Below are 11,105 nucleotides of genomic sequence, written 5' to 3'. Positions count from 1 at the left end.
TAACGCGTCTGAAGCGCAGATTACAGCCTCTGTGTGCCGTCTGCTTCCCTGTCTGTCGGTCTGGGCACAAACCCACAGGCTGAACCAAATCGAGGCCCTCAGGCACGGACACAATCATCTGCATGATGACGTACTGTACATAAGAGAGATTGCATGTGATTTTTGATAGTGCTGGCATCACATTTCCAGGTGATTCTGAATCATCAAGATGTCAGTAGACATCATTGTAATGGAATCAGTCATGCTACACATTTTCTGTCTAAAGGGCATGTTTTATGAATGAATCTTTACATTTGTCTGTATTTTGCAGTCATTCGTTATTAGTATTTTTATTTTTATTTTTCATATAATAACCCCCTTATTATATGACACAGAATTATAGTAAGTTTTAGAGCACAATCATTTGAGGTTTGTCTCATGCAGCTCATTAATTGAATACATTTTCTTTATTAGTATATGCTTTTAATAGGTTTCCCTTTACATATTAAGTAGCCTTTATTGATTCATTTCTTTTCAGTTATATCATGTTTGATATAAATTGACTTGCTTTATGTTTGGATTTATCAGATTCATAGGTATGTATCAATCAGTTTTCTGCAAATGTAAAAGGTCATTTTGCTTTACAAAGTATATGTGTATTTCTGAAGACTGATGGGCAACGGGTTTTTTAACTTGGTATGCAAATCCTACTAAAACATCGCGATTAAAATCAACAACTATTTTTGTGTGAATCAACGTCAACTATCTAAAAGATATACTATGTAACTTTTGGCCCTCTCGGGATTAAAAAAAGTATGCGATTTCCCGCGAAATCCGACCCGACAGCTCTAAAATAGATTTTGGAATGCCATGGAATGTACTCACTCATTAATAGCATTTTTTTTAAAAATTATTTTAAAAAAGGTACATAGAGTAGCGTTAAACTAAACACTAAACATAAATTGATAACCGTGTTGGTTAACCTATTTTTTTAATGGAAGGCGGTCAAGCAGAGTAATATTGCATGATGATTGCAAACGCGAATTCTTTCCGCGAGCGCCAATTTAACTAAATTATAGTTATATGTAGCCTATAGAATGAGAGAGAGAGAGAGAGAGAGAGAGAGAGAGAATGCAATTTCCCGCGAAATCTGTCCCAACATCTCTGAAATAGTGGAATGTCGTGGTTTGGAAGATAGATCTTCTCTCTTATTAATAGCATTTTGTAGTTTTTTTTTTTTTTTAAATTGCATAGTGTAGCGTTAAACTAAACACTAAATTGACCGTGTTTTTATATATATATATATATATATAATATATATATATATATATACATATACACACGGTCAATATATATATAAAACGGAAGGCGCTCAAGCTGCATAATAGTGCTATGATTACCTCTTCAGGCGACCGCGATTTTTATCTCCGGTTTAACTAAATTATAGTTCCTATAATATATGGAGAGAGAGAGAGAGAGAGAAATTTCCCGCGCAATCTGTCCCGACAGCTCTGAAATCGTAGAATGCCATGGTTTGGAAGATGTTTTTTTTTCCACTCTCTCATTAATATCATTTTATTGTTTTTATTTTAAAAAAGTTACATAGTTTAGCGTTTAACTAAACACTAAATTTAAAGTGATAATGACCATGTGGTAATCAACAATATTATGCTGCTTGAACGCCTTCCGTTTTGTTAAAAAAAAAAACATGGTCATTATCACTTTAAATTTACTGTTTATTTAACGCTACACTTTGTAACTTTTAAAATAATAATACTAAAAATATCAAAACGCTATTAATGAGAGCGTGCAAAAAAATCTTCCAAAACATTCCATTATTTCCGAGCTGCCGGGACGGATTTCGCGGGAAATCGCATTCTCTCTCTGTGAAGAGGGGAACGCGAATTCTCTCCGCGAGCGCCAATTTAACTAAACTATAGTTCCTCATATATATATATATATATATATATATATATATATATATATATATATATATATATATATATATATATATATATATATATATATACACACACACACACATATAGCTATACATACATATGAGAGACAAAAGAGAGAGATGCAGAGGCCTATAGCGGTTCAAATCCCTGACTCTGAAGTATGAGTAACAGGAATATTAATGACTTGAACTCGAGAACGGAGAGTGCAATTTTAATTCGATACGATTGTCTTTCAGAGGGAGTGACATTGCATAAATCTCAGGACGGGTGTGTCGAGTGTTATCAGACGGGGCGGGGAACTTCCTGTCATCGAGGAGGTGCTGAGTCAGGGAGGATTATACGCCCACATGCCTCAGTCATGTCAAATCGACGGCCTCAACGGGCCCCTGAATGTGTCAGAGAGGGGTCGATGAGGTTTGGCAGTAGGTGCAGACAGCTGGCATTCCACCAGCAGCCACAGGGCTTCCTCGAGAATGTGGCTCCATGTTTCACTGCAGGAAACAAGGAATCTCAAGTTCACAGATCTGTCCTGAATTCCAGACAAAAGAACAATTCAACAGAGAGACATTCCACACCTTATTGAAGAAGAAAAGAGATCAAAGAGAAAGGAACACTTTATCATCGTGTCAAATATATTTTATGGTGCCTTATAAATTCCAAAAATGCTTCATAATTCATTGCAAAAACCTAGAAAACGCAAGCTTCTAAAAAATAGCTGTTGTAAGGGCTGCCATCTTGTGTTCGTTGCTACAAACAACATGGGTGAAAACTTTCAGGAAATTAGGGGTCTATATGAGAAGTTAGTTAATATTTAGATAAATTTAAAAAGAAAAAAAAGGTAAATTTTATATGCTTGTATCAAAAAACATGACTAAAAAGAATCAAACTAGGCGAGGAAAGTGAAGTTGTTTTATTGAAGTCATGCACATCACACTTGTTAGTGCAAATACCCTTTATCTGTATTATATCATTCTGTTTTTACAAAATAGATTTCTGACAGTGAACTATATTTGATGATCAAAACAAAAGTGTCATTCTGAGCTCTCAATTCAAGAAAAAAAAATTAAAAAACAATATTTACGAACATAACTATATACAGGCAGTGTGCTGTACTGACTTGGTTGCTGACCAGTTTAAAGATATCTTTTCCCAAAGACCCTAGCTTTGATTTTAACCTTGAGACTTCATTCCACCATCTTTGAATTGACAGAGAAATAAAAACACAAACTTTAAGCTTACAAAAACCTGCGTTTAGCCACCTAACGAACACGTTCCAAATCTTTCATTTGCAATTTAAAAGAAAATCCCCTTGGTCAGCACAATTCAATAAGTGTCAAACATGCAAAAAAAAAACCTTAAAACTGCATGTTCAAGCCCAAAAATAATTTTGCATCTATAAAACTACATTAAAATGAACTGGAACGGAGAACTCGTATCTCAATTGAAAGGAAGAGAAAAGGCCAATGCATCATATCCTGAAAACTGGCTCCAGCAGCAAATTAGATATGACCAATATCATTTATATCCAATTTTTTTATTTCGTGACTATAACATATATTTACACACAAACATTCATACATACATATTTACAAACGACCTATGAGCATTCTTCTAACGTGAAGGACGACGTTCCAAACGGATGTTTAAAATAAAAAGTCCATCATGCTGTTTAAAGAATGCATTATGTTTTCAATGTTTTTAAAGCTATCCTTTTTCTCTTTTTTTTGTGCTACAAGCTTTGCTTTTTTGCATTCGTGGTCAAATCCATGTTGAAGCGTTCAACGGATTTTTGTTGGAGTATGTCTTTCCAGTAAAACAACAAAGGATGCAAAAACAAAAGTCCTTGACACGTTGAACCAGATGAGTTAGGCTTTGTGCTCCATGACTGTTTATTTACAGCACAGCAGACAAATGTGAACCACACACCAAACACATCATTGGTTAATTCGTCTTCCTCCAGTCTCAAAGCAGCTTTTGCACATCCAAATTTAAACAACTCATTCCGTTCATCCCCAAAATAATTCACTCTCACCCATTTCTGTGCTTCACGGGAGTGGATTTGTGACACTTCCACCCATTTATCATTTCCCCCCCATTCCTTTTAAAGCAATCCAATTTCATTCTGTAAGAAGGAACCTATTTTACAGGTAAGGCAGCAAAATCCCAGAGCCTTTTTCAGGAGGTACTGTAGGAGTTTTAGTACAGAAAAGACTCAAATCTTAGTCCGACAGCAGGACAGTGTGTTGGTAAAAAGCTACAACTTTTTTTTTTTTTAGGTCAATGCTTCATTACATTTGTATGGAACCTTGTTTTCCCCGCTAAATAAAAAATAAAGGTAATTGCACATTTTTATCTTACATTTCTGAGTTTTTTTCTCCGAATTGTGTGATTTAAACTCACAATTGCGAGTTATAAAGTCAGAATTGCAAAATATAAAGTCGCAATTCTGACTTTTTCTTGCAATTGCAAGTTTTTAATCAGGCAATTCTGCCTATTACTGGAAATTGTGAGTTTAAATCTCTCAATTCTGAGAAAAAAAACTCAGAATTGTGAGATATAAAGTCAGAAATGCATGATAAAAGTCAGAATTGTGTGATATAAAGTCAGAATTGCAAGATATAATGCACAATTCTGATATTTTCTCACAATTTCAAGTTTTTAATCACTTTATATCTTGCAATTCTGACTTCTTAACATGCAATTGCGAGAATTGAGATATAAACTCGCAATTGAGAAAAAAAATGAGTCTTTTTTCTCTCTCAATTGAACAACACACAATTGCGGGTTTATATCTCAATTACAACTTTATATCTTGCAATTCTGACTTCATAACTCACAATTGTGACTTTATATCTTGCAATTCTGAGAAAAAAAGTCAGAATCGTGAGATAAAAAGACAATTACCATTTAAATTTTTTATTTCATGCCAGAAACAAGCTTCCAAATATTTGACATCGACCACAATCCTACATGTCAAGAACGTTGAGTTTCAAAATCACCTATATACTTTGTAGTGTGTCTCTGACATGAACATTTGCTTATTATATATAATACAAGAGAAAACAGCCATAGAGAACAACGACATCACTGTGCTAGAAGCATGTCGGCTTGAACACACAATAACAGCACAGATGACGTGAAATTTTGACTTTTTTTATCATTCAAGATCGAATTGATACGCTGCATGAGTGGATCAAGAGTGGCACTTCAATGTGAACTAGTCCTAGTAGTATTTAAAGTAGGCACTTCGCCGCTCCGTGCCCTCTCATTTGGCTGTACATCTATTTAGGTTTACCACACCTAACATGGCAAACCACAAAAAGTCCAACAAACAAAAACTTGCTAACAGAAAACGTGGTACCCCGTCCAAGAAAACAAACAAAAAAAGAACGTTAGACCTAGTTTAGGCCATTTTAATAATCAAAATTCCCATCCAAGTGACAAAAATGCAGATAGATTATTTATTCTATAATATGCATTAGAACTTTATTCCCTCTTTCTTTCTATACTATATACATTTGCATTTTACACAGACATTGGGGCTGTAATTGTCAAAACGAGAGGTATTACGTTCAGATTTAGGCCGTGCGCCTGGATTAAAACTGAAGTCGGATTGGACAGAGGGCCGTGCCGGGGACAGGAAGTGGTGGAGACGAGTGTTGTGATTGGTTAACGTTCTCAGGAGGAGCTCTTGGACAAGTTGGGATAAAGCACCACTGCCGTCACTGCAACCACGGCGGCAACCACCGGCATCCAGGGCATCCATCCGCTCTAAAACAAGGAAGAGGAAAAAACAGCAGTGCGATTAATAAAGGCCATTACGAGATAGACGCACCAGAGCAACCAGGACAGAAGCACTGGAGACTGGAGCTAGAGAGACAGAGAGGAGAGACCTGGGTGATAGTAAGAGACAAAGAGTTCAAGAAATACACAAATAAACGGAGAGAAAGAGGGAGAAGAAAAGGAAAGGCAAATATTTAAGTAAAACTGGGAGAACCAGTTACCTCACAGGAGTTATAAAGCAAATAAAAGGAAACACAAACGTCTTTCTTCAAACTCAAAGAAAGAAAAGCTGCATTTAAAGGAACAGTTCACTCAAAAATTACAATGTAGACATTTACTTCATGTTGTTTCAAACCTGTATGACTTTCTGATGTGAACACAAAATTAGTATTTTAGCAGACTTTTTGTGCATCTCTAAAAAGCAGGTACATGATCAGTTAAGGACAAAAACTATGACTATACTATTCATAATAATAGTGGTGTCTTAATTCCTTATTACTATAGAGGTCTGCATTCCCACGGCTCTCCAGCAGGACTCGATCAGATTTCTTGTGGCGTGGGATTGGATTTCTGAATGAAAGGCGGTAGCGGTCAGTAACTCTGGTGTTTTTGGACAGGAGCTGGCGGTCTGACAATAACCCGGCTGCTCCCGAGATCCTTTGTGGTCAGATTTTGGAGGACAGACATTCGGTACTGAAACCAACATTTGACATTCTGGTCTTGCGTGGATGTTAAAAAAAAAAAGATTTCATTTTGCAGCATAGCTAGTAAGCCAAAAGTTTTCGTTTATTTGTATTTTTAGCTTAGCCTATAGTTTTGATGGACAGATGTCATATTTAATTTAGCCTATTTTTCACGGAGACATTTTTTCTCTGTGACATTTTTTAGACCGTATCATAAGACAAAAAAATCTTGTATAGCCAACATTTTATATTTGTTATCTTTAATCACTCTCACTTTCTTTAGGGGAAGTTTAAATGTGAGATTGTGGAAACAAGATCTAAATTTAGTGGGACCCGTCGGGTCGGGAATAGATCGGAATAGAACCTTGCGGAAACGGGACGAAAAAAAAAAAAGAGTCCCGTGCAGACCTCTACTATAGAGCTTTTATTTTGGCAGAAAACCGATTAATAGATGAATTTTAAATGTTTTTGAAAATGCTAATCACATGCGTCATTCTTCAGGTAGGAAAATATGGAAATCCATATAGATATGGTATTAAAAAATAATTAAAAAAGGGAGTAAAGCACTTATATTGTGAACAGTCTATAGGGGCTTTCGCACTGGAGGAACATTTCCATTGTCCATCATATGGATTATTTCTATGACATTTTATGCTGCTGTTTTGTTATTTCCAGTTTGACAATCACTTTATACCTTCATTGTATGAAAATGAGCAGCATGAACTTTCTTCAAAACCTCTTCTTTTGTGTCCTTTGAATGATAGTAAGTCATACGCGTTTGAAACAACATGAGGGTGAATACATGAGAATGGTAATTTTGGGTGAAATATGCCTTTAATTTCACAAAAGTAAAGACGAAATGCAAAAGATGATGATATGATGACCAAAATGCCCCAAAACAGAACAAAAAGAGAAAAAGAATCCAAAATCCCCAAATGCAAAGATTTATATGACCATTATAGCAATTCAAGCAAGACAGACAGTTAATATGATTGGTTAGTAGTAGGTGATTCTGGGTGGACGAGGAATCGGTTAAGAGTTCCCCACGTTGCCAAGCACCAAAAAGTGATTTTGGGGCGAAGCGGGTGCAGAGATGACGAATGAGAGTTTGCCATGCACAGTTCGTATATACGTGATGATATATACAGAAGTGGATGTACAGAAGAAACACAAACACAGACTCAACAGGAGCGTGTGTACCTTTCTACCACAACTGGCCGAAGCACCAATACAGCAAAACCAGGAATAGACCGATGAAAATGGCTTGGACAGGCTGCAATATGGATGGCTAGAGGAGGGAAGGGATATTACAAATAAAACAAAAAATCAATCTTCAAACTATTCAACGGAAATCAGGCTGGGGGAGTCGTACAACTACAACAAACATACAAACAAAAAAGGGTGCAGTGGGAAGAGCCATTGATAAATCAACACAAACAAAAATACCAAACGCCCCAGAACCACAGACACATTTGAACATCTAGAAGCATGACGTCAGGAACGAGGACAGTGTTCAAGGCATTAATAAATCACAGGAAAGGAAAAACTTGTTATTTGCATTCAAATATATCTACAATCTGTTAAATTTACAAATCAACGACACATGAAGTGACTGTGACTCCAATCAGCAGTGTGCAAGGGATTGTACTGAGGGAATTGTGGGATATTAAGGTGGTAACTGCAGTTATGTGTAGCAAATTGTACCTCCCCAAAAAATGAACAAATGCCCAAAAATCAGCAACAAACTATATATAAAAAAAAGTGTCAAAAAACAAAACAAAACCAAAAAATCCAGCGGAAAATATTCTCCTCCTGGGTCATAATGATGAAAAAAGGAGAACCCTGAAAGTGTAAATTCTGAAGTCTTTGAGGGGTTAATATTTTATATATATAACAATATATAACAAACAAAATGAAGACAAACATTAATATACAATGAAACCAATTGGGCATTTTTGTTTGAATAAACTATTTGAATGCTACGGAGCCCCACACATCACATAAAAATAATAGCAAATCGAGAGAACAAATTATCAAATCATGCGCACGATTTAGCAAATTGAGGGAACCAATGAGTAGATCATGCGCACAATTTAGTAAAACGAGGGAATGAATTAGTAAATCATGGCAACGAATTAAATCGTGTGCATGATTTAGCAAATCGAGGGAACGAAATAGTAAATCGTGCACACCATTTAGCAAATCGAGGATGAAATAGTACATTGTGCGCACCATTTAACAAATTGAGGGAACGAAATAGTAAATCGTGCACACCATTTAACAAATTGAGGGAACGAAATAGTAAATCGTGCACACCATTTAACAAATTGAGGGAACGAAATAGTAAATCGTGCACACCATTTAACAAATCGAGGGAACGAAATAGTAAATCGTGCACACCATTTAACAAATTGAGGGAACGAAATAGTAAATCGTGCACACCATTTAACAAATCGAGGGAACGAAATAGTAAATCGTGCACACCATTTAACAAATCGAGGGAACGAAATAGTAAATCGTGCACACCATTTAACAAATTGAGGGAACGAAATAGTAAATCGTGCACACCATTTAACAAATTGAGGGAACGAAATAGTAAATCGTGCACACCATTTAACAAATCGAGGGAACGAAATAGTAAATCTGCGCACCATTTAGCAAATCGAGGGAAGGAAATAGTAAATCGTGCACACCATTTAACAAATTGAGGGAACGAAATAGTAAATCGTGCGCACCATTTAGCAAATCGAGGGAACGAAATAGTAAATCGTGCACACCATTTAGCAAATCGAGGGAACGAAATAGTAAATCTGCGCACCATTTAGCAAATCGAGGGAAGGAAATAGTAAATCGTGCACACCATTTAACAAATTGAGGGAACGAAATAGTAAATCGTGCGCACCATTTAACAAATCGAGGGAACGAAATAGTAAATCGTGCGCACCATTTAACAAATCGAGGGAACGAAATAGTAAATCGTGCGCACCATTTAACAAATCGAGGGAACGAAATAGTAAATCGTGCACACCATTTAACAAATCGAGGGAACGAAATAGTAAATCGTGCGCACCATTTAGCAAATCGAGGATGAAATAGTAAATAGTGCGCACCATTTAACAAATTGAGGGAACGAAATAGTAAATCGTGCGCACCATTTAACAAATCAAGGGAACTAAATAGTAAATCGTGCGCACCATTTAGCAAATCGAGGATGAAATAGTAAATCGTGCGCACCATTTAACAAATTGAGGGAACGAAATAGTAAATCGTGCACACCATTTAGCAAATCGAGGATGAAATAGTAAATAGTGCGCACCATTTAACAAATCGAGGGAACGAAATAGTAAATCGTGCGCACCATTTAGCAAATCAAGAGAACGAAACAGTAAATCTGCGCACCATTTAGCAAATCGAGGATGAAATAGTAAATCGTGCGCACCATTTAGCAAATCGAGGGAACGGAATAGTAAATCGTGCGCACCATTTAGCAAATCAAGGGAACGAAATAGTAAATCTGCGCACCATTTAACAAATCGAGGGAACGAAATAGTAAATCGTGCGCACCATTTAGCAAATCGAGGATGAAATAGTAAATAGTGCGCACCATTTAACAAATTGAGGGAACGAAATAGTAAATCGTGCGCACCATTTAGCAAATCAAGGGAACTAAATAGTAAATCGTGCGCACCATTTAGCAAATCGAGGATGAAGTAGTAAATCGTGCGCACCATTTAACAAATTGAGGGAACGAAATAGTAAATCGTGCACACCATTTAGCAAATCGAGGATGAAATAGTAAATAGTGCGCACCATTTAACAAATCGAGGGAACGAAATAGTAAATCGTGCGCACCATTTAGCAAATCAAGAGAACGAAACAGTAAATCGTGCGCAAGATTTATTTTCCTGCATGTCGTGCAGGGCTCCGTAGAATGCACCTATGATGTTCTCTCTAGCTTGTTGCATCTGAAAATGTAGGTGTTAGCAAAGAATTTTTGCTAACAACTCACAAAATCGTACTGTAAGTGTGTTCTACTGTGTTTTCCAGAGCCGTGCAAAACTGTGAAGTAAGACCTATCACTGGTTGCTGACAACTGCATTAAATGGCATAATGTATACGACAGCTATTTAATCGAAGTATAAAGATCTTGATGCTGGCTGAAATGCAGTGTGTTCAAGGTTTATTTTGTTGCATTGCAAATGAAACGTGCTGGTTGCGTGACTCACATTGCTGCCCTTCTCTTGCAGGAGTTTGAGGTTGACCTTGCACTGTTCCAGCTCATCGTTGATGGAGAGTTTCTCCTGCTCCGTCTGCTCATACCGCTGCCGGAGATCTGACAGCAGATTCTGAGTGTCATCATACTAGAGAGGAAGAGAGAATAACATGCAATCATTAAAAAAAAAAAAAAAAAAGGTTGATGGTCACTACTGCTCAAAAGTTTGGGCCGATAATTTCTCTTTTTGAAAAAAAAAAAAGTGCACACCAATGCTGCATTTATTTGATCAAAAATACAGTAAAAATTATGAAATATTATTGCAATTTCAAGTAGCTCTTTTCTATGTGAATCTATTTTAAAATGTAATTTATTCCAGTGATCAAAGCTGAATTTTCTTCAGTGTCACATGATCCTTCAGTAGCCTAATATGCTACTAAAGATAAAGATTTGCTACTACATTTCTGATTTGTATCAATGTTGAAA

The 11,105-nt window shown here is 36.4% G+C and overlaps 1 protein-coding gene across 6 annotated transcripts in view; it reads right to left on the bottom strand.

Moving 5' to 3' along the window:
- Positions 1 to 5,337: 5,337 nt before the first annotated feature.
- Positions 5,338 to 11,105, bottom strand: part of slmapa (sarcolemma associated protein a) — a 69,722-nt gene continuing 63,954 nt past the window's right edge. For 4 of the 6 annotated variants that reach the window (XM_067387717.1, XM_067387719.1, XM_067387721.1 and 1 more), the window contains 2 exons: positions 10,633 to 10,767; positions 5,338 to 5,711 (listed from right to left, as the gene is read on the bottom strand). In XM_067387717.1, the coding sequence (XP_067243818.1) occupies positions 5,619 to 5,711; positions 10,633 to 10,767 (228 nt within the window). In that variant the 3' untranslated portion in view covers positions 5,338 to 5,618. Of the gene's footprint in view, positions 5,712 to 7,606; positions 7,695 to 10,632; positions 10,768 to 11,105 lie in introns of all 6 variants that reach the window. The other 2 variants (XM_067387718.1, XM_067387720.1) reach the window with 1 other exon arrangement.

This window comes from Chanodichthys erythropterus, chromosome 6 (genome assembly GCF_024489055.1).
Source record: "Chanodichthys erythropterus isolate Z2021 chromosome 6, ASM2448905v1, whole genome shotgun sequence".
Taxonomy (NCBI): Eukaryota; Metazoa; Chordata; class Actinopteri; order Cypriniformes; family Xenocyprididae; genus Chanodichthys; species Chanodichthys erythropterus.
Note: the sequence above shows the minus strand (reverse complement) of the source record. Positions and strands in the feature narration are given on the sequence as shown.